Genomic DNA, 24,161 nt, shown 5'->3' on the forward strand with positions numbered 1-24,161 from the left:
ATGGCTTTGACTAAGCAGCAAAGAGAGAGGCAGAGAAATTGGGTTGGCCTCTGTCTCTCTATTTGAGGAACTGAACCAGGGTCTCACTATAGGGCTTTGATTGTGTCTCGATCAGAGTGGAACAAGAGAAGTCTGCTTCCACAAGCAATAGTCCACAGTGAATTAATCTTCCTAAACCTCCAGACTCTATTCAGTGGACCAAGTGGGGCAGCATGGTGGCACAGTGGTTAGCACTGCTGCCTCAGGGACCTGGGTTCAATTCCCGACTTGGGTCACTGTCTGTGTGGAGACTGCACATTCTCCCCATGTCTGCATGGGTTTCCTCCGGGTGCTCCAGTTTCCTTCCCAGTCCAAAAGACGTGCTGGTTAGGTGCATTGGCCATGTTAAATTCTCCCACAGTGTACCCGAATAGGTGCCTGAGTGTGGCGACTAGGGTATTTTCACAGTAACTTCATTGCAGTGTTAATGTAAGCCTACTTGTGATACTAATAAATAAACTTTTAAAAAAAAGGAATTGCAAGCCTACAATGTTCCAAGACTTCATCTTGGGGCGAGGGGAGGGGGGATATATATCGTCATTCCATCAATGTCGCTGGGTCAGAGTTCTGGAACTCCCTCCCTAACAGCACTGTGGGTGTCCCTACACCTCAGGGACTGCAGCAGTTCAAGAAGGAAGCTCACCATCACTTTCTCAAGGGCAATTAGGGATGGGCAATAAATGCTGGCCGAGCCAGCAAAGCTCCTTGAATGAATTTTTAAAAATTAGGCGGTGTGGACCAAGATATCAAATGATGCTAAGACTGAAATTTCTAATAAAAACTAATTATTTAAGAATCTAAAGTTAAATACTAACTATATTGAGCTATAGAGATGATGCATACAAAAATAAACCTATGTAAGCAATGAAGTTATAAACAGGGTGTAGAATATATTAAGGTCTGGCAGTATCTGAGGCTATGACTCATCTTTCATTCCCTCACCTTACAGTATAAATATCTCCCACTTTCTATGTCTTTTAGCTTTGGCAAAGGGTCATTTGGACTTGAAACGTCAGCTCTTTTCTCTCCTTATAGATGCTGCCTGACCTGCTGAGATTTTCCAGCATTTTCTCTTTTGGTTTCAGATTTCAGCATCCACAGTAATTTGCTTTTAATATATTAAAGGTGCTATATGAATGCAAGCTTTCATGGTAGAGGAAAGAGCTGCTACTGTGCATTTTTATACTTCACAGGAACAGGCTATACCAAGCCTTTGCCACATGAAACAAGTTTTTGTTAGAAACACTGCCACAGGGCACCATCATTCGCCAATGCTCCCAGAGGCTGGATCAACTGAAGATTGGAGTTAGTAACCCAAAAGCTTTGTTGTCTGAAGTTATAGAACTTTGCCACAAAGCAGGTACTTTGGCTGAGCTCGGAGCTGAAATCTTCATCCATCAAGGCTACTGTTACCTCGACGTAATCTGTGATTTGTAATGCAAATAGTAAAGCGCGAGACACTGGCACACAGTTAGGAAAAAACTCCTGATGGGCAAATCAGGAAAACAATGAAGTGTATGCAAAGGTTGTCCTAAATTTTCCATTGTGGCCCACATGCTTTGAATAACTGATATAAATAGCGCAGTGTTAAGTACCGTACCAAAATCCGAGCATTGCACCCAAACCTGCCCCACCTATGGCAGTGTGCACGGATCCAGCGTGGTATTTATAGTCACCCCAGGACCCAAAACCCTGGAGTGGAAGAAAATCATTCTCAATCCCAAGGAACTGCCTAAGAAGAGATAATATCTTACATGACTCAGTGTCAACTGTCAACTGGTGTGATGACACTAATCTCTCCCTCAATGTCAACAAAACGAAGGAGATTGTCATCGACTTCAGGAAGTGTTGTGGAGAACATGCCCCCGTCTACATCAACAGGGGCAAAGTAGAAATGGTCAAAAACTTCAAGATTTTAAAGGTGTCCAGATCACCAACAACCTGTCCTGGTTCCTCCATGCCGACACTATAGTTAAGAAAGCCCACCAACACCTCTACTTCCTCAGAGGACTAAGGAAATTTGGCATGTCAGTTATGACTCTCCAACTTTTACAGATGCACCATAGAAAGCATTCTTTCAGGTTGTATCACAGCTTGGTATGGCTCCTGTTCGGCCCAAGACTGCAAGAAACTACAAAAGGTCATGAATGTAGCCCAATCCATCACGCAAACCAGCCTTCAATCCATTGACACTGTCTACATTTGCTGTTGCCCCCACATACCTCGGAAAAAGATACAAAAGTCTGAGGTCACGTACCAACCGACTCAAGAACAGCTTCTTCCCTGCTGCTCAGACTTTTGAATGGACCTACCTCGCATTAAGCTGATCTTTCTCTATACCCTAGCTATGACTGTAACACTACATTCTGCACTCTCTCCTTTCCTTCTCTATGAATGGTATGCTTCGTTTGTATAGTGCACAAGAAACAATACTTTTCACTGAATCCCAATACATGTGACAATAATAAATCAAATCAAATTGTTGTCAGGTAACGCTTCTGTGAAGCAATCCTGGGGCTGTTTTCTACAGTAAAGGCGTATATATTGCAGGTTTTGGATTTGAAACAAATAATCTTGGATATGAGAAGTTACGGACACTGAATTTCAATATTTTCACAAATCACAATACTATGAAAAGATACTTTGAACAACTAAAATTCATAATATTGCTTTTATTCTCAATGGATTATTCTTTTATTTTGTATATTCTGGGTAAGACTACTTACTGCTGGCTTGTGCAGTGTAGTTATTTAAATTTACTAAAAGATCACATCGTCACACTTCAACAAGGATCAGCACTCATAAGAACATGCTCCAATGACAACTTGAAGTTACCTTTAATGTGCCAAAGTGTTTCACAGGAGCATTTTCAGACAAAAATTGGCACTGAGCTAAAGGAGCACAAATCAGGACAGATTGTAAGTTTTAAGGAGCAATATCTGGAGAGGTGCAAAGTAGTTTAGTGAATGCCAGTGAGTAGGGTCCAGCCAGTTAAAGGCACATTTGTCAGTGACGGAGTGAAGGGAGTGGGATATATACATGATCAGGGAGTTCAAAGAATGCAAAGACCTTAGAGGGTTGTTGGCTACAGGGATAAAAAGGGGATTCGCTGCAGAGAGATATAGTTTTTTAAAAAAGTTTATTTATTAGTCACAAGTAGGCTTACATTCACACTACAATGAAGTTACTGTGAAAATCCCCTAGTTGTCACACTCCGAGGCCTGTTTGGGTACACTGAGGGAGAATTTAGCATGGCCAATGCACCTAACCAGCACGTCTTTTGGACTGTGGGAGGAAACCGGACCACCTGGAGGAAACCCACGCAGACACGGGGAGAACATGCAAATTCCGCACAAATAGTGACCCAAGCCGTGAATCGAACCCGGGTCCCTGGCGCTGTGAGGCAGCAGTGCTAACTGCTGTGCCACCCCCTTAAACTTAAGGATGCAAACTTCAAATATCAAGGTGTCGCTGTGAGACCTTATACCTCGGTGAAATGGGGAATGCATGAAGTTTCTCATTTGCCTAGATCTTCTGCAAGAAGGGATACCAATGTTCTTGAATTAACTGAAAGATATGGCACGGTAGCACAGTGGTTAGCACTGCTGCTTCACAGCTCCAGGGACCTGGGTTCGATTCCCAGCTTGGGTCACTGTCTGTGTGGAGTTTGCACATTCTCTTCGTGTCTGCGTGGGTTTCCTCCCACAGTCCAAAGATGTGCAGGTTAGGTTGATTGGCTATGCTAAAATTGCCCTTTAGTGTCCTGAGATGCGTAGCTAAGGGGGATTAGCGGGTAAATGTGTAGGGATATGGGGGTAGGGCCTGGGTGGGATTGTGGTCGATGCAAACTCGATGGGCCAGATGGCCTCTTTCTGCACTGTAGGGTTTCTATGATTCTATGATACAGATTGAAAAGTACTTAAGTAAAACAAAGACCAAAATAATTTGGAAAAAAGGTAATTTAAGGGAATGAGAATGAAACTCAGGAAAGAATTACTGACAGAATTGCAGAGGGTAGTATTTCAAATGGTGATCAACAGAATCGAGGAGAAATAAGCTAGCCAGGAATGTCACTGCATAAATGCATAAAGAAATAATGATAACATTGAAACTGAAGAGAAAGGCATTTACTAAGTACATAGATAATTGGGAATTTTGGAAGGTTTCTGAGGCAGACATAAATACAAGATCGTCACAGGAGAACATTCTTTACATAGAGTAGTGAGAATGTGGAACTCACTACAACAAGTAGTTGAGAAAACTAGCATTTAAGATGCATTTAAAGGAGAAGCTAAATAAAGCCATAGAAGGTTAGCTGACGAGGTGACAGCATGTCAGGTGGTTGGAGGCTTAGATGGAAAATAAATAGTGGCAATGATCTGCCTCTGTGCTGTAAATACTTTTAACTACGACAAAGAATTGATCATCCAATCTATCGAGGAATACATAAAATACCAAATCCACTATGAATCATATTAAATAAGAATGAATAAAAATAATTAATGGTGTAATAAGCCACAACAAGCTCCTGTTTATGTTCTTAATAAAGGAAACATGGTGAGGTCTATTCTGCGATTTTGAAGGTTAAAAGCATTATGCTTGCAGACTATAATTAAAGCCAATATGATATATTCCCAGAACAGCTTAAGCGCATACCGTGCAATAAACAAGTTCAATGGCAAACCTTGAGCAGTGTATGACAGGTACGGACAAAATGCATCACTACAATACCATTCACTCCCCAACAATACAAACCAAAGTAAAAACAGAAAATTCTGGAAATATTTAACAAGAAGCAGCATCGGCATTGATAGAAGCAGAGTTAACATTTCAACTCACGACCGGAACAGGAAAAGTTAGAAAAGTAATAGTTTTTAAGTTGGTGAAATGGGGGAGGACGGAAATAGAAAACAAAACAGAAGGTCCGTGAGAGGGTGGGATATGGGAGACATCAAATGACAAAATAGTTGGTGGGGCAACTAATTTGAAAGCAAAATAAGAGTAAAATAGATTAAGACTCACGCATGCAAAGAAAAGGGAAACAAAATAGAGGAAATGGAGATTATGGTCTGAAATTGCTGAACTCAAATGTTGATCCAGAAATTTGTAAAGTTCCCAATTGAAAGATGAGATGTTGTTCCTTGCTTGCATAGAGAGGTGTCACAGGAAGGGGACAAAATGTTATAGGTGATCGAGGAGTGGACCAGGATGCCAGAGAGAACTGCCCTTTCAGAATGCTGAAAGGATGGAAGATGTGTTTGGCGGTGGCACCACGCTGGAGGTGTCAGAAATGACATCGATTGAGTGTGGCGGCTGTTAGGGTGAAAAATGAGGACTCCAGAAACCCTATGAGAGGGAGGGAAAAGGATGGGAACAGAATTGAAGTAAATGGGTCAGACACGGTGAAACATGGTTGGGTGGGGTGGACGGGGAATCTTTGGTTGAGGAAAAATGAAGACATATCAGAAGTGATGCTATCGGAGATTGCATCATCATTACGGATGCGATGGAAAAACCGAGAGAATGGAACAGAACCCTTACAGAATGCAGGGTGTGAGAAAGTATAGTCCAGAGTAGCTGTGGGAGTCAGTGCATTTCTAATGAATATTTGTTGATTTTGTTTCCCCAGAAATGAAGATCGAGAAGTCAAGAAAGAGAAGGGAAGAGTGGAGATGGACTATATGAAAATGGGAAGCAAAGCTGAAGAATTTTTGAATTCAGGGTGAAAGCAGGAAAAAGCACTGATACAGTCACCAATGTACCAGGAAAAAATAGTTGAGGGAGCCTGAATAGGATTGGAAGAAATATTCCACATACTCCTCCAAAAGGTAAAATTAGGACCCATGTGGGTATCCAGAGCAACCCTTTCATTTGGAGAAAATTAGATGAGTTAAAAGAGAAGTTGCTTCATTAGAACAGGTTGAGCCAGTTGTTGGAGGGTGGCGATGGATAGAATCTAGTCTTCATTCAAGGAAGGTGTGGAGAGCCATCCTGGTGGGGATGTAGGTGGAGGAAATTTGGATGCCTATGGTGAAGAGGTGGTTTTTAGGGCTCGGAAATTGGAAACTATAGAAATGACAGCAGGCATCAGAAGAGTCACAGATCTTAGGTAGGGAGAGACTGGACAAGGAGAGAAAAAAAGTCAAGATCGGAAAAGAAAAACCAGTCCAGTGGGGAGGAACAGGCTGAATTGAAAGGTCAACCAGGGCAATCCTTTTCTGTATCTTGGGAAGGAGGTAGAAGCAGGCTATTCAGGGTTGGGGGATTATGCAGTGGGAAAGTGTGGAAGGAAGATCTTTAGGAGGAGATGAAGTCAGTGATAATCCTGGAAACAGTGGCCTGATGTTCGAGGTGGGGCCACGGTCCACGGGGAGGTAGGAAGTAGTGTTCAGAGTTGGCGGATTAGCCTTCCCTAAGTAGAGATCAGCACACCAGGCAACAACTGCACCACTCGTCAGCAGCTGATAACAATGTTCACGTTGGACGTGAGAGAACTGAGTGTAACAGGTTAAGAGGGAGACAGGTTCGAGTGAGCAGATAAATTGAGACAGCTATTGTCACGTTTGCAGTCCTCAATGAAAAGGTCAAGAGGGCCTTTTGTTTCTTTACTTGACCCACACACTCTCTGCCACTGCCTCACCAACTCTTTTATTTGGTAGCAAATACCATTAGCTTTCGGAGCGCTGAAATAAACCTGTTGGACTTTAACCTGGTGTTGTTACAACTCTTACTGTGTTCACCCCAGTCCAACGCCGGCATCTCCACATCATCACCAACTCTTGCCATTTAATGTCTCCCACCTTTCACCCCATCAGTTCTCTTGTTCTTTTTCCACCCGCCCCCACTTCATTCACTACAACTACAACTTTTACATACACAGAATCCCTACAGTGCAAAAGGAGGCCATTCGGCCCACTAAGTCTGCACCGATTTACATGTCCAACAGTTCCGTTCTCATCAAAGGCACAACCTGAAATGTTAATTCTGTTTCTCGCTCCACAGATGCTGCCTGACTTCTTGAGTGGCTCCTGCATTTTCTGTTTTAATTTCAGATTTCCAACATCTGCAGTATTTTGCTTTTGGACTCAAATTCAAAATATATGGCGGCACGGTAGCACAGTGGTTAGCACTGCTGCTTCACAGCTCCAGGGACCTGGGTTCCAATCCCGGCTCGGGTCGCTGTCTGTGTGGAGTTTGCACTTTCTCCCTGTGTCTGCATGGGTTTCCTCCGGGTGCTCCGGTTTCTTCCCACAGTCCAAAGATGTGCGGGCTAGGTTGATTGGCCATTCTAAATTGCCCCTTAGTGTCCCGGGATGCATAGGTTGGAGGGGTTAGTCGGTAAATATGTAGGGATATGTGGATAGGGCCTGGGTGGGATTGTGGTTGGTGCAGACTCGATGGGTCGAATGGCCTCCTTCTGCACTGTAGGATTCTATGATATGCAGGGATGTCAAATCAACAAAGTTAGGGGGTGTTGTGAACTATAAAAAAGGAAAGTTGATTAAAACGGACCTCAGCCAGCCACCACTTTCACCAGATCACTGCAATAACAGCAAAACAAAATCAGAACCGTGTCCTCAGACATAGACCCCCATATCAATCTAACAGAACAATGATCAGAACTGGAGGAGGCTATAGGCAAAGCTCAGTCCCACATTAATTCAAAAAGTGTAGTGTACAACCAGACAATTAACAATGTGGCAGCTCCAATGTCATCCTCAAATATAGAGGAACTTAGCACACAAATGCAGGAGACAAGGTTGAAGTGTATGCAAATATCCAGCTAAAAAAACATTGAACAAAGAACAATACAGCACAGGAACAGGCCCTTCGGCCCTCCAAGCCCACGCCGCTCCCTGGTCCAAACTAGACCATTCTTTTGTATCCCTCCATTCCCACTCCGTTCATATGGCTGTCTAGATAAGTCTTAAATGTTCCCAGTGTGTTCGCCTCCACCACCTTGCCTGGCAGCGCATTCCAGGCCCCCACCACCCTCTGTTTAAAATATGTCCGTCTGATATCTGTGTTAAACCTCCCCCCCCTTCACCTTGAACCTATGACCCCTCGTGAACGTCACCACCGACCTGGGGAAAAGCTTCCCACCGTTCACCCTATCTATGCCTTTCATAATTTTATACACCTCTATTAAGTCTGCCCTCATCCTCCATCTTTCCAGGGAGAACAACCCCAGTTTACCCAATCTCTCCTCATAACTAAGCCCCTCCATACCAGGTAACATCCTGGTAAACCTCCTCTGTACTCTCTCCAAAGCCTCCACGTCCTTCTGGTAGTGTGGCGACCAGAACTGGACACAGTATTCCAGATGCGGCCGAACCAACGTTCTATACATCTGCAACATCAGACCCCAACTTTTATACTCTATGCCCCGTCCTATAAAGGCAAGCATGCCATATGCCTTCTTCACCACCTTCTCCACCTGTGACGTCACTTTCAAGGATCTGTGGACTTGCACACCCAGGTCCCTCTGCGTATCTACACCCTTTATGGTTCTGCCATTTATCATATAGCTCCTCCCTACATTATTTCTACCAAAATGCATCACTTCGCATTTATCAGGATTGAACTCCATCTGCCATTTCTTTGCCCAAATTTCCAGACTATCTATATCCTTCTGTAGCTTCTGACAATGCTCCTCACTATCTGCAAGTCCTGCCAATTTTGTGTCGTCTGCAAACTTACTGATCACCCCAGTTACACCTTCTTCCAGATCATTTATATAAATCACAAACAGCAGAGGTCCCAATACAGAGCCCTGCGGAACACCACTTGTAAGAAGTTTAACAACACCAGGTTAAAGTCCAACAGGTTTATTTGGTAGCAAAAGCCAGGCAAGGTCGCCACACTACCAGAAGGACGTGGAGGCTTTGGAGAGAGTACAGAGGAGGTTTACCAGGATGTTACCTGGTATGGAGGGGCTTAGTTATGAGGAGAGATTGGGTAAACTGGGGTTGTTCTCCCTGGAAAGACGGAGAATGAGGGGAGACTTAATAGAGGTGTATAAAATTATGAAAGGCATAGATAGGGTGAACGGTGGGAAGCTTTTCCCCAGGTCGGTGGTGACGTTCACGAGGGGTCATAGGTTCAAGGTGAAGGGGGGAGAGGTTTAACACAGATATCAGACGGACATATTTTACACAGAGGGTGGTGGGGGCCTGGAATGCGCTGCCAGGCAAGGTGGTGGAGGCGGACACACTGGGAACATTTAAGACTTATCTAGACAGCCATATGAACGGAGTGGGAATGGAGGGATACAAAAGAATGGTCTAGTTTGGACCAGGGAGCGGCGCGCGCGGGCTTGGAGGGCCGAAGGTGTGGCTTTTGCTACCAAATAAACCTGTTGGACTTTAACCTGGTGTTGTTAAACTTCTTACTGTGTTTACCCCAGTCCAACGCCGGCATCTCCACATCATGAACACCACTAGTCACAGGCCTCCAGCCGGAAAAAGACCCTTCCACAAGCCTGCTTCTACCTCCTTCCTAAGATCCAGAAAAGGATTGCCCTGGTTGACCTTTCAATTCAGCCTGTTCCTCCCCACTGGACTGATTTTTTCCCCCCCCGATCTTGACTTTTTTTCTCTCCTTGTCCAGTCTCTCCCTACCTAAGATCTGTGACTCTTCTGATGCCTGCTGTCATTTCTATAGTTTCCAATTTCCGAGCCCTAAAAACCACCTCTTCACCATAGGCATCCAAATTTCCTCCACCTACATCCCCACCAGGATGGCTCTCCACACCTTCCTTGAATGAAGACTAGATTCTATCCATCGCCACCCTCCAACAACTGGCTCAACCTGTGGTCCATCACAATTGGCCATGTCAAGACAATTTGGTTCATGTTGTGTGATATTAAGTAGTACCCAAGTAAGTTGGACACAGCAAAGGCTATGGGCCTTGCTGGTGTCTCGGCTATTCTGCTGAGGAACTATGCGCGAGATTTACTTGGGCTCCTAGCCCAGCTGCCACTTTAGAAGGCCGAGCAAAACTGAGGCCAATCAGGATCAAACACAAAGCCATCCAGTGGTTGTGGTCACTTCCGTCACAAAGGAAGATGGTGTGCTTCGTTTGAGATCAATTCATCAGAGCCCCATGACATTGTTGCTGGAATTCATTAGGACTGCATCACTGCTTCATTAATGACCTTCCCTCCATCATAAGGGTGGGGATGCCCATTGATGATTATAGGGTGCCGTTGATTGCACAAACCCAGATAACGAAGCTGCCTGCCAATCCACAGCTGGACCTGGATAATACCTAGACTGAGCCGATAAGAGGCAAGTAACAGCTGAGACATTTAAATGACAAATAATGACTATTCTGAACAAGAGAAGGCCCAGCCACCTTCTCTTGATCTTCAATAGGGCCACCATTAATATCTTAAAGGTCAACACAGACAGATGATTGGCTGGACCAGCCACATCAATACTTTGCCTACAAGAAGCAGGGCAGAAGCTGGCCATTCTGTCAGGAGTGGGTCACCTCCTGACCCTTAAAACCTTAGGCCATTTGCCTGGGTACAGCATTGAACAACATTAAAAAAGTTAGCACCACATAAGAGAGCAGTTCATTTGACCAGTGATCTGCGGAAGGATATATTGGCCTTGAGGGAGTGCAGAGAAGGTTCACCAGGTTGATACCAGAGATGAGGGGTGTTGATTATGAGGAGAGACTGAGCAGATTGGGTTTGTACTCGGAGTTTAGAAGGCTATGGGGGGATCTTATAGAGACCTATAAGATAATGAAGGGGCTGGATAGGGTAGAGGTGGAGAGGTTCTTTCCACTTAGAAAGGAAGCTAGAACTAGAGGGCACAGCCTCAAAATAAAGGGGGGTCAGTTTAGGACAGAGTTGAGGAGGAACTTCTTCTCTCAGAGGGTGGTGAATCTCTGGAATTCTCTGCCCACTGAAGTGGTGGAGGCTACCTCGTTGAATATGTTTAAATCACGAATGGATGGATTCCTGATCGGTAAGGGAATTAGGGGTTATGGGGATCAGGCGGGTAAGTGGAACTGATCCACTTCAGATCAGCCATGATCTTATTAAATGGCGGGGCAGGCTTGATCATAGAATCCTACAGTGCAGAAAGAGGCCATTCGGCCCTTCGAGTCTGCACCAACCGCAGTCCCACTCAGGCCCTATCCACATATCCCTACATATTTTACCCACTAACCCCTCTAGCCTATGCATCCCGGGACACTAAGGGGCAATTTAGAATGGCCAATCAACCTAGCCCGCACATCTTTGGACTGTGGGAGGAAACCGGAGCACCCGGAGGAAACCCACGCAGACACACGGAGAATGTGCAAACTCCACACAGACAGCGACCCGAGCCGGGATTGGAACCCAGGTCCCTGGAGCTGTGAAGCAGCAGTGCTAACCACTGTGCTACTGTGCCGCCCATGAGGGGCTAGATGGCCTACTCCTACTCCTATTTCTTATGTTCTTATGCTACTGGGCTCAATATCCATGCCCACCATGCTGGTACAGCATCGCTGCAGTCTGCACAATCTACAGTCAAACAACTCACTACCACCCACCATTATGATTCTCAACACTTAGGAGATGTTGTAGCTGTAACAACCACCTCAAGATCCCCTCCCAGAAATCCTGATTTTAAATTATTTTTGCCATTCCCTCGTCATCGCTGGATTAATATCCTGGAATTCCATGCCTCATGCAATCTTGGGAGCCAGGAGCTGCACTGGTTCAAAGAGAAGGCCACCACCCCACCGTTGGGCAACTGGGAATGTTGTGTGTTTTATTGCCTTGCTATTGTTGTTCATATTCTGAGAGCAAATAAAAAGATAAATGACAAAACCTCGAGTCATGAGGACCTAGAATTAATAACACCAACTCTTTTGCTCTTCCAACACAAAGTCCACCTGAAAGGTTGACCTAATTCCTGTGTGCTGGGGAGATCCAACCTTGCCAATTCAGCAAAAATCAACATTTTTGAGAGAAAACATTTAATTATATCAGAACTGATTAAAACCGAATCGACTGGCAATTTATTATTGATGGGCATCCATTTAGTTCAGCCCGAATGCAGCAAGCTTTTAGTGTACTATAACACAAGTGCTGTCACTGTTAAATGAACAATTTCAGCTTTCTTCGAATGTTTTCATTGAAAAATATATTACAACTGAGCTAAAAGCTTCAGTGCCAACATTTCCCCAATAATAACCGTGGCAACAATTCAGCAGCAGCTCAGTCTGGGTTTTAATTGATCCAACTTATTGTCTGCAGTTAGCTCCGAGCAAGCTATTAGCTGCCAACATTCAGAATAATTGTGTGCAGCCAGGTAAGTCCAGCTGGCACAAGGTGGCCTCCATGTTCAGCAGTCAAAACCAGGAAGATCTGACCTTTGGTGTTCACTGCCATCAACACCACTCCAAAGTGGATGTCCAAAAATCAGCCATGCCTAAAAACAATGGTTTAAGCTGGCATGGAACCACGTCTTTACTGGCCTATACATGCCTGCACTTTGAAGAAAGTTGGATTAAACACTCCCAACTGTTCAAAAGACCAATTTATTAACAGGTTCTGCCATTCTGCATTTAAACAAAGTTTACACAAATCTCTAGCAAAAAGCATTTCACAAATTGTCCCCTCATGAATATCAACAGAACATTTAAAGGATCATCAAGCAGTCTAGAAAACAACAAAAGATCCGATCAGCCCAAGAAGCAAGGGGACCACACCTGTGCAATATAACACTGTGCTGTACAGAGTTTTGGTCTCCATACTGAAGGAAGGATACACTTGCATTGAAAACAAGACAGAAAGGTAGACCACACTGGTTCCTAGGATGAGAAACTGAGTTAATTGGGCGTATCCACTCAGAAATTTAGAAGAATGAGAGGTTATCTAATTGAAACAAGAAAGAATCTAGAAGATGGGGGCATAGACCCAAGATAAGAGTTGATCATTTAGAACTGAGATGAGGAAATATTCTTCAATCAGGGGATTGTGAATCTTTGTAATTCTCTGCCCCAGAGGGTTTGTAAGGAACTCCATCGTCAAGTATATTTAAGTCCGAGTTAGTTGGATGTTTGGTCTTTTGGAATCAAGGGATATGAGGGGGGGTCATGAGAGTAGAGTTGCGGCACAAGATCAGCCGTGATCATGAATGGTGGAGCAGGCTCGAGGGGCAACATGGACCCCTGCTCCTATTCCTTATGTTCTCCAAACTCAAAATAGGCACAGGTCCAAGAAGGCATCACCTGTAACCCAATGATAGAACTCTTGGCTGAGTCACTCCAGAGGCTTGAACACATAATCCAGACTGACACTGCAGTGCAGTACTGAGAGAGTATCAGTGTTGGAGGTGCAATCTTTCAATTAGACAGGTCCAAAATCCTCTATTTTGCCTGAAGGAACTTCTCCCACTCAAGCCAGGCAAGTCATTTTTCTCCTTTGAATATGCAAAAAAATAATTTATTGCAGTACATCAGCTCTCCAACTCCTTGAAGTAAGTGGTTATTAAATACTAGACTTAAGATGCTTCATCTTTAAGTCCACTGACGTTTGAGAAACTTAGACTTTCTGCATGTTGGCAGTGGATGGGATTTGTATCATTTTAGCAATGGATCACAGAAACTGTGCATCTGTTGCAAGGACACAACCCCTGTTCCGAGCAGCCATCAACAGGGTGCCTTGAGCTTGTAACTGAATGGACAGGCATGGGAGTACTGCACAATATTCCTACAAGTTCTTCCCCTCTTGTTACAATGTCATAGTTAAATTGTAAGGTCAAAAGACTAGAATGAAGTTTAACAAAGACAAGTAATTAAAAATAAAGTACAAGAAGTACATGAGACACAATCACCACCAAACGTTCCTTTGCCTCTGATTTTATGTCACTCATTTCTCTCTTCCTTTTCCATTTTTCCTTCTGCTGTGGACTTACATTTATACATTCTCTCTTGCTTGTCTTTCTGGTTATTTGTAACTTTTACTTGATTGTTTCTGTCTTGAGTGATCGAGTTACTACATGGAAGTCTGTAGCAAGCAACTGGCCCAAAGAGAACTTGGTGATTTTTTTGTCCCTCCAATAAAAACACAATTCTTCTGATTAGTGAAGCGGTTAATCCCACATGGTTTATAATTCGGTTAAAATGTTTAATTCAATAATTGGGATATGATGAGTACACAAGGGAGATGATGTGGTTAGTGCAGCAAGAGTGGCTTTGGACTTGAGTTACAAGACACTTCACTGCTGAGGTTTTCCTTGTGCCATATCCAAGTCTGTTATGTAGAAACATCCATAGAAAATAGAAGCAGGAGTAGGCCATTTGGCCCTTCGAGCCCATTCCTAGCACAGATTCCTGCAGTACCCCACTAGTCACTACCTGCCAATCAGAAAAAGACCTGTTTATTCCAACTCTTTGCTTCTGTCTGTTAACCAGCTTTCTATCCATCTCAAGATATTACATGCATTCCCATGTGCTTTAACTTTATACAGTAGTCTGCAATGTGAGACCTTGTCGAAAGCCTTCTGAAAAAGTCTAAATAGACCACATCCACCGGTATTCCTTGTTACTAATTGCATCTACAAATAATTCCAGTACATTCACCAAGCATGATTTTCCCTTTGTAAATACATGTTGACTTTGTCTGATTATACCACTGCTTTCCAAATGCTGTGCTATGAATTGGTAATGGACTCTCGCAACTTCCCCAGTACTGACGTTAGGCTCACTGGTCTATAGTTCCCTGTTTTCTCTCTACCTACCTTTTTGAATCGCGGGCTTATGTTAGCTACCCTCCAATCTGTAGGAACCATTCCAGAGTCCAAAGAATTTTGGAAAATAACCACCAATGATCTACTATCTCTAGGGCTGCTTCCTTATACTCTGGATGAGGATTATCAGGTCCTAGAGATTTATCCATCTTCAATCCCATTAATTTCTCCAAAACCATTTCTCTGGTAATACTGATTTCCATCAGTTCCTCACTAAAACTTGCATTATTCAGAACTTCTGGTACATTATTCATCTTATTTTGTGAAGACAGAAACAAAATATGAATTTAGTTCCTCAGCCATTTCTTTGTTTCCTGTTCTGAACTCTCCCGTTTCTGACTGTAAGAATCATACTATAGAATCCTTACAGTGCAAAGGTAAGGGGCCTACTTTTGTTTTTGTCAACCTTTTTCTCTTTACATACCTATAGAAACTTTTAGAGTCAGTTTTATGTCCCCCACTAGGTTACTTTCATACTCCATTTTTCCCCTTCTTAATCAATCCCTTGGTCCTCCTTTGCTGAATTTTAAACTGCTGCCAATCCTTAGGTATATTACTCTTTATTGTCAATTTGTATGCTTCTTCTATGAATCTAATACTATCTCTAATTACCCTTGTTTGACCACAGTTCCCTTTCCACTCTTGCACCAAATTAGAATAAACAACTTTTGGAGTTCACCTATTTATTCCTTGACTGCCTGTCCACTGTCCTTCCTTTCAGTAATGTTTCCATCATCAGCCAACTCGTGCCTCTTCCATCATAGTTACCTTTATTGAGATTCAGATTCAGGAACCTGGTCTCAGAATCAACTATGTCACTATTCACCTTAATAAAGAATTTTATCACATTATGGTCATTGATCCCCAGGGATTTTCTCACAACTAGATGTTGTTGACTAACAGAGAGAATGCATTATCATTGCATCATGTGATTACCAGGATGGTTACAAAAAAAGTTGGACTGTGATCTTCCTTCATCAACCCATTCCTATGTAACCCTTTAGCTTTGACATCCAGAATATCTTCTTCTTTCCCAATTCTCTGGCTGTGAATAGTTGTGCATAACATGGCAAGGAATCCTGTGTAGGAATTAGGGTGGCACAGCAATTAACTCTGCTGCATCACAGCACAAGGGACCCAGATTAAATTCTGGCCTCGGGTGGAGTTTGCATGTTCTCCCCGTGTCTGCATGGGTTTCCTCTGGGTGCTCCGGTTTTCTCACACACTCCAAAGATGTCTAGGTTAGGGATGGGGCCTGGGTGGGATTGTTGTCAGTGCAGGCTGGATAGGCCAAATGGCCTCCTTCTGCACTTGGATTCGATGAATCTATGATTAATTCTATGAATTCACTTAGATGGAGAATAGATCACATAATTCAGATATTCCCAGTCTTTCGAATAAGACATATCTGCTCTCTCAGGTGAATGCCATATATCCCATGACACTATTAAAAGGAGAGAAAGGTGTTCTCGCTGGAATGCTCGCCAATACTTAACTCATCAACCAACACCAGCAAAAAGACAGGTCTTTCTGTGCTCAATCTAGCTGCCTTGTTTCTCTACACTAAACTGTGTTCGGGTAAAGACATTACAAAAAGTACTTTCACAAGGAGTGGGATCCCACTGAAAAGAGGATAGGCTGAGCCTCAATAAATAGAAATGGACTCACGTCGCAGAAGCAGTCGTCGGCCTCCGGGGCCGTGTGAGGTGGCGGGGGCCGAGGGCGGCTGGCGGCCGGGAACCCCGGGTTGTTGAAGCAGGCGCCTCCGCCCGCCACCGCAGCCACAAGGAGCAGCTGGAGATTCAGAGCAGCGCAACTCCGCATGGCCCCGGGCTTCAGCTCATCACACTCGCAGCTCCTTCTCTGCTGCAGCCAAAGCCAATCTCTGCCGCTGATAACAGGCCGCCAGCCCGGAAGAGGAAATCCGAGCTGACACGCAGCAATTGCCAGTGAGCTCCAGGACCCAACGGCAGCCCCCACACTGTAATTATATTAATGAACCGAGCCCAGCGTTGTGGAGGAGCCTCTCTGCCCTTGTGGGCTCACTTTCTCATTCCCACTTACACCTGGCTGCCTTCCACCTCCTGCCAGCTCAGAGGATGGGCACGAGAAAGAATTTGTGGGGCACTTTTTAATTTATTTATTAGTGTCAAAAGTTTGTCATGCCTTGCGACTTTTGATTTGATTTGTCACATTAGGATACAGTGAAAAATAGTTTATTGCGCACGATACAGACACAACATACCGTTCATAGAGTATATGGGGAGAAGGAAAGAAGAGGGTGAAAGTGATCCAGCAGGAAGAGGAAAGAATGTAGTGTTACAATCATAGCTCAGGTGTAGACAAAGACCAGCTTAATATAAGTTTTAAAGTTTATTTATTAGTGTCACAAGTAGGCTTACATTAATACTGCAATGAAGTTACGGTGAAAATCCCCGAATCGCCACACTCTGGCACCTGTTCGGGTACACTGAGGGAGAATTTAGCATGGCCAATTCACCTAACCAGCACGTTTTTCGGACTGTGGGAGGAAACTGGAGCACCTGGAGGAAACCCACACAGAGACAGGGAGAACATGCAGATTCTGCGCAGACAGGCCCCCAAGCTGGGAATCCCAGGTCCCTGGCACTGTGAGGCAGTAGTGCTAACCACTATGCCACCTTGATGTTTACAGATCACATGTATTAGTATACAGTGAAAGGTATTGTTTCCTGTGCACTATACAGATAAAATATACCATTCATAGAGTATAGAGGGGAGAAGGAAAGGAGAGGGTGCAGAATGTAGTGTTGCAGTCACAGCTAGGGTGTAGAGAAAGATCAACTTAATATAAGGTAGGTCCATTCAAAAGTCTGATGGCAGAAGGGAAGAAGCCTGTTCTTAAGTTGCTTGGTACGAGACTTTTGTATTTTTTTCCTGATGGAAGAAGGTGGAAGAGTGTATGTCAGGGGTGCCTGGGGTCCTTAATTATGCTGGTTGCTCCAAGAGGTTAGTCATAATCACACCTTTAGACATGAAATGCTGGAGGTTTATTGAATGTATTGTACAGATCTTATTATACACTGCTGGCTGATGTATTGTTGCTTGCTCCGGGACTGGCTGTGGCAGCCTGGGCATACATTTTCCCCAAGATATGTTTTAATCACAAAATTTGTTGAAGCAAATTAAAAAACATTTTGCCTTGAAAATTACAGAGTGCAATAAAGTTCAACTTGTCTCCACACAGCACATTCCACTCACAAACCTTGATACAATTGTAAAACTCTTGCTAAAAACAAAAATCTAAAACACAAAATGCTGAAAAATCTGAGGGGGTCTGACAGCATCTGTGGAGAGAGAACAGAACTAACTTAGCACCTGTATCAGTCTCAATTATGTACATCCCAGGATTCTTGGTTTCATCAACAACTTTCATAGGGTTTCAAGATTGAATCTTGTACATGTAGAATTTGTCCTCTCAACCATGTATTTTCTGGAGAGGTTCTTTCTGTATAAATTTGGGTCCGATTAGTCTGGATTCAACTGACAGAACGTTACCATCGTCTCTGATAAGACTAATACTGTTGTATTGCTGACTGTGTTTGTTGTATCTTGTAAGGCCAGTGCTGGATCACTTGCTGAGAGAGCATGTGTAGCTCTTCATCTCTGCTGGTCTCATCTCTAATTTGACTCCATTTTGGTGGTGCATTCACAAGATGATGCACCTTTATACCCAAATCTTTTATCTCGTGTTTCTCCTGTGAGATAGTCTGCTAGCACCATTTCTCTTCCTGGCTAGTTTTTTTTTGAAGAGTGAAATTGTAACTCTGAAGCCTCTGGAGGAACCTCTGCAGTTTTGCTGGTGTTCCACACAGATTCTTATTGTAGATCTGTTACAGTGGACATGATCACTCTCCATAATTAACTTTCCCCCATTGAGACCCAAATGGGATTGCTCACATCCATACAGAACTGCCAAAAGCTCTCTTTCTTGTCAGCATATCTGGTGTCAGCTGTTAATTGGGCTTTGAATGAGAATGCTATTGGCATATCATCTTGTACCAGAGCTGCAAGTTTCTTTCCATTGTAGTATTACTGACTTGTCTCCTTCATTATTACTTTCTTGAGCTTGTTGGAACTTCACTCATGTGACTTCGATCACTGGCATTCAACATCCCCTTTCATCAGCTGTGTTCTGATATGTGAGATATGAAAGAATTCAAGCCAAGGAAACTTCTCAGCTCTTTATCTCTCGGAGCTTCCAGGTCCGAGATCGCTGTGACTTTTTCTGGGCTCAGTTTGACTTTGTCAGGTGTGTACACCATTCTGAAGAACTTGCATTCTGTCACGTTCACAATTTATTTGTCTGTGTTTAGATTTATCCCAGCTTTCCTGGTTCTCTCCAGGGCTTCATGTAGATGGTAGTCATGATCATCTTCATCTACAATGTAGATCTGGATAGCACCAGTTATGCCGACTGCTGTGGCACATCTTCCGTAAGTCTCATCTACTTTCAGTTGGAACACTTTAAGGCCAAAATGTAAATGCAGGAATTTGCACCAACTAAAGGATATATTGAATGTTGTTAATAGCAAAGATTTCTTCTCAAGTGTCACACTCCAGTAGCCATTTCTGGGATCAAGTTTGTTGATATCTTCTGCCTCTACCAGTTCTGGCATGATATCTTCCGGTGTTGGAATAGAGTAGCAATTTATTTTTATTGCTTAAAAGATTTTTGGGATTATAGGCTGTTCATTTGTCACAACAATAGAATTTACCCAATCCGTTGGCTCTGTGACTCTGGCAATCACTTTCTTTTCTTCCATCTCTTGGAGCTCTCTTTCAGGTTTTCCTTTTCGCTGTACTGTTACTTTATAGGAGGGAAAACCACTGGTTTCCTTGCCGGGTCTATTGTGATGTGATATTCAAAATCTTTAAAGTATCCAACTATCTCATCAAAACAGTTTGGTTACATTTATATTGGATCTTCCTTGCTTCTGATGGGAAGGTACTTTTAAATGGGTGTACTATCATCAATCCTCAGTGAGACCTCCTTCATCTCATGATTTATTGTGGTAGGCTGCAGTCTTTCACAACTCCTCAACCCCAGAATAGCAGGTCTGTCTGTTTCAGTGATGTAGACACAGTAAGATGTCACAGTAAGTCTCCACATCAGTGATGTAGAACAGACTGTTAACATGCTTTCCTTTGAATCCCCCTCTAATTTGGGTTGTTGGTAGTTGTTGAAACTCAGTTCCACCACATGCCTTCAGCATGACATTACTTGGTTTCAGAACATCATTTTTTGGGTAACGATTTTCTTCTAAATTTTCAGGAGCAATCTTGTCTGAGCGGGCTGATGTCACTCTGTGCTCAAGTATCAAGCTTCAGATTTACACGGCCTTATTTCACATCACCTTTCTTATCCCAACAGTTGGATACATTTTTGGTAACTGTCACATCTAGACATTTTATGCAGTTGAATGGTCTATGTCTAAGGTGTTCTCAAACCCATTGTCATCTTACAGCGTATGGATGTTTTGGTTTCTTTTCTTATTCGCCCTGTTGCTCTGCCGCATTTACCGTCTTCTTCCTTTCTTCTGCACATCTTTCCCCAAAGGGTCCAATGTAAGAAGAGTTTAGGCAGTCTCCACTGAATTCTCAGTAGGAATAGACCTATACAAAACAAACTTCACTTTAGCACCATTAGCAACCCAGTGAGTTAAACAACATAATGATAGTTTCTGCTCATCCTCTAGGCAAGGCTACTCCGCTGTTGTGGAAAATCACACTCGTTTGTGAAAAGCCAGAGTTTGTTCACAGGTGTGATCTCTGATGCAGAAACATCAAGAGTAAAGCCTAAAAATAACTGTGCAAGTTGTCGAGGTTAATAAGGAACAAACAAGAAAGGATTTATTCTTATTATACTTAGAATCCCAGAGTCCCTACAGTGCAGAAGGAGGCCATTTGGCCCATCAAGTCTGCACCAACAACAATCCCACCCAGGCCCCATCCCCGCAACCCTACGCATTTACCCCACTAATCCCTCTAACCGATGCATCCCAGGACACTAAGGGGACAAGATTAAAGAAGTGCAACAGCTATTGCTGCTGGTACATTTGTATAGCTCAAAGGTGAATGCATTTAATCTTGTCAAATTTTATTTGATAACATTCTATGGAGCACTTTGAGATGGGTTACCACCCCAAAGACATTACAGAAATGCAAACTGTTTAGTCTTGCAGCTGATTCTGTAAAATCCTTGAAAAATAAATTAATTTGCAAGAGTGGAATTCATTTATATTTAATTTCACAGGCCTGTTTTCTCCAGTTGAAATTATTCTTTTGTTGTGCCTGATTCAACCCTGAAGAGATTAAATTTAAGACAACTTGGAGTAAAGATTGAAGATGATGAATAAGAATGGTTCGATCAAGCAGACGCAGCATGGATTCATGAAGGGAAAGTCGTGTTTGACGAATCTACTGGACTTTTGTGAAGATGTCACTAGTGCGGTTGACAGAGGGGAACCGGTGGATGTGGTGTTTTTAGATTTCCAGAAGGCGTTCGATAAGGTGCCTCACAAAAGGTTGCTGCAGAAGATTGGGGTACACGGAGTTAGGGGTATGGTGTTGGTGTGGATTGGGGATTTGCTATCTAACAGGATAAGAAGTTTAACAACACCAGGTTAAAGTCCAACAGGTTTATTTGGTAGCAAAAGCCACACAAGCTTTCGGAGCTCTAAGCCCCTTCTTCAGGTGAGTGGGAATTCTGTTCACAAACAGAGCATATAAAGACACAAACTCAATTTACATGAATAATGGTTGGAATGCAAATACTTACAACTAATCAAGTCTTTAAGAAACAAAACAATGTGAGTGGAGAGAGCATCAAGACAGGCTAAAAAGATATGTATTGTCTCCAGACAAGACAGCCAGTGAAACTCTGCAGGTCTAGGCAACTGTGGGGGTTACAAATAGTGTGACATGACCCCAATATCCCGGTTGAGGCCGTCCTCGTGTGTGCGGAACTTGGCTATCAGTTTCTGCTCAGCGACTCTGCGCTGTCGTGTGTCGCGAAGGCCGCCTTGGAGAACGCTTACCCGAATATCAGAGGCCGAATGGCATTGTTTTTCCCGCTCCCACGACAGCGCAGAGTCGCTGAGCAGAAACTGATAGCCAAGTTCCGCACACACGAGGACGGCCTCAACCGGGATATTGGGGTCATGTCACACTATTTGTAACCCCCACAGTTGCCTAGACCTGCAGAGTTTCACTGGCTGTCTTGTCTGGAGACAATACATATCTTTTTAGCCTGTCTTGATGCTCTCTCCACTCACATTGTTTTGTTTCTTAAAGACTTGATTAGTTGTAAGTATTCGCATTCCAACCATTATTCATGTAAATTGAGTTTGTGTCTTTATATGCTCTGTTTGTGAACAGAATTCCCACTCACCTGAAGAAGGGGCTTAGAGCTCCGAAAGCTTGTGTGGCTTTTGCTACCAAATAAACCTGTTGGACTTTAACCTGGTGTTGTTAAACTTCTTACTGTGTTTACCCCAGTCCAACGCCGGCATCTCCACATCATATCTAACAGGGAGCAGAGAGTTGGGATAAATGGGTGCTTTTCTGGTTGGCAGTTGGTGACCAGTGGCGTGCCGCAGGGATTGGTGCTGGGGCCTCAATTGTTTACCATTTACATAGATGATCTGGAGGAGGGGACTGAATCTAGGGTATTCAAGTTTGCTGATGACACGAAGGTGAGTGGGAAAGCGAATTGCGTGGAGGACGCGGAAAGTCTGCAGAGAGATTTGGATAGGCTGAGCGAGTGGGCGAGGATCTGGCAGATGGAATATAATGTTAGCAAATGTGAGGTTATCCACTTTGGAAGAAATAATAGTAAATTGGAATATTATTTAAATGGAGAAAAATTACATCGTGCGACTGTGCAGAGGGACCTGGGGGTCCTTGTGCACGAATCGCAAAAACCCAGTCTGCAGGTGCAGCAGGTGATCAAGAAGGCGAATGGAATGTTGGCCTTTATCGCGAGGGAGATAGAATACAAAAGCAGGGAGGTCTTGCTGCAACTGTCCAAGGCACTGGTGAGGCCGCAACTGGAGTACTGTGTGCAGTTTTGGTCCCCTTATTTGCGAAAGGATATATTGGCCTTGGAGGGAGTGCAGAGAAGGTTCACCAGGTTGATACCGGAGATGAGGGGTGTCGCTTATGAGGAGAGATTAAACAGATTGGGTCTGTACTCTTTGGAGTTTAGAAGGATGAGGGGTGATCTTATAGAGACATATAGGATAATGAAGGGGCTGGATAGGGTAGAGGTGGAGAGATTCTTTCCACTTAGAAGGGAAACCAGAACTAGAGGGCACAGCCTCAAAATAAGGGGGGGCCGGTTCAGAACAGAGTTGAGGGGGAACTTCTTCTCTCAGAGGGTAGTGAATCTCTGGAATTCTCTGCCCATTGAAGTGGTGGAGGCTTCCTCGTTGAATATGTTTAAATCACGGGTAGATAGTTTTCTGATCGATAAGGGAATTAGGGGATATGGGGAGCAGGCGGGTAAGTGGAACTGATTCGCTTCAGATCAGCCATGATCTTGTTGAATGGGGGGGCAGGCTCGAAGGGCCAGATGGCCTACTCCTGCTCCTGTTTCTTATGTTCTTATGAAGAATGATAAGCAAGAAGTCAAGAAAAGACATCATTGAAACAATTGAACTGTTCAACATTCTATCTAACCTACCACTATAAAAAAGGCCAGAGGGTAGAAGTTGATCTCTGTCTATTTCTGGAACTGAAATGATTGACATGCTCCAAGAACACATTTGAAGCTAACCTGAAATTGGGCCTCCATCTCACATTAAGAATTACAGCAAGCTCCAGAAATGGCTCAAATAAAAGAGCCATTCCAGGGATGGCTCGCCAGTTGCCATCAGATCTCCAGCAGTGATCCCAAGGTAAATCCTGGGGTGGGAGGGAGAGGGTGATGGTGTTCAGACAGTAGGGGCATAGCACAAGCTAGCATAAAAATAAATATGGAGAGATTTATATATCACTTGGCGGCAGTCTCTTTAAGGGTTGCAGTTTAGGTCACATTAGGAACCAAGAAACTAAGAAGCATGGGGCAGACTGCTCCTCTCCCAATAATTTAATGCAAAGGTCGATAAACAGGTAATATGGCTTTTTGAATACATTAGTAAGATGACCACATCGGTAATAGTCTGCCAGCAGGAATATCACTCCTTCCAATACGGGGCTAATGTATTGCAGAATAGGACATTGCACTCCAACACTCCTTCATTTTGATCTTATTTCCATACAAAGCCACATTTTAATCTTAATTCTCCTGTATATTTTACAATTAAAAAACAATTTCAGACTTA

At 43.5% G+C, this 24,161-nt stretch overlaps 1 protein-coding gene across 1 annotated transcript in view; it reads right to left on the reverse strand.

The window, feature by feature from the left end:
* The window catches only part of ero1b (endoplasmic reticulum oxidoreductase 1 beta), an 84,865-nt gene extending 68,088 nt beyond the window's left edge, over positions 1-16,777 (reverse strand). The window contains exon 1 of the mRNA XM_078213414.1: positions 16,465-16,777. Within this exon, the coding sequence (XP_078069540.1) occupies positions 16,465-16,620 (156 nt within the window). The 5' untranslated portion in view covers positions 16,621-16,777. The remainder of the gene's footprint in view (positions 1-16,464) is intronic.
* Between the last annotated feature and the right edge of the window lie 7,384 nt (positions 16,778-24,161).

The sequence above is a fragment of the Mustelus asterias genome, chromosome 5, assembly GCF_964213995.1.
Source record: "Mustelus asterias chromosome 5, sMusAst1.hap1.1, whole genome shotgun sequence".
NCBI lineage: Eukaryota > Metazoa > Chordata > Chondrichthyes > Carcharhiniformes > Triakidae > Mustelus > Mustelus asterias.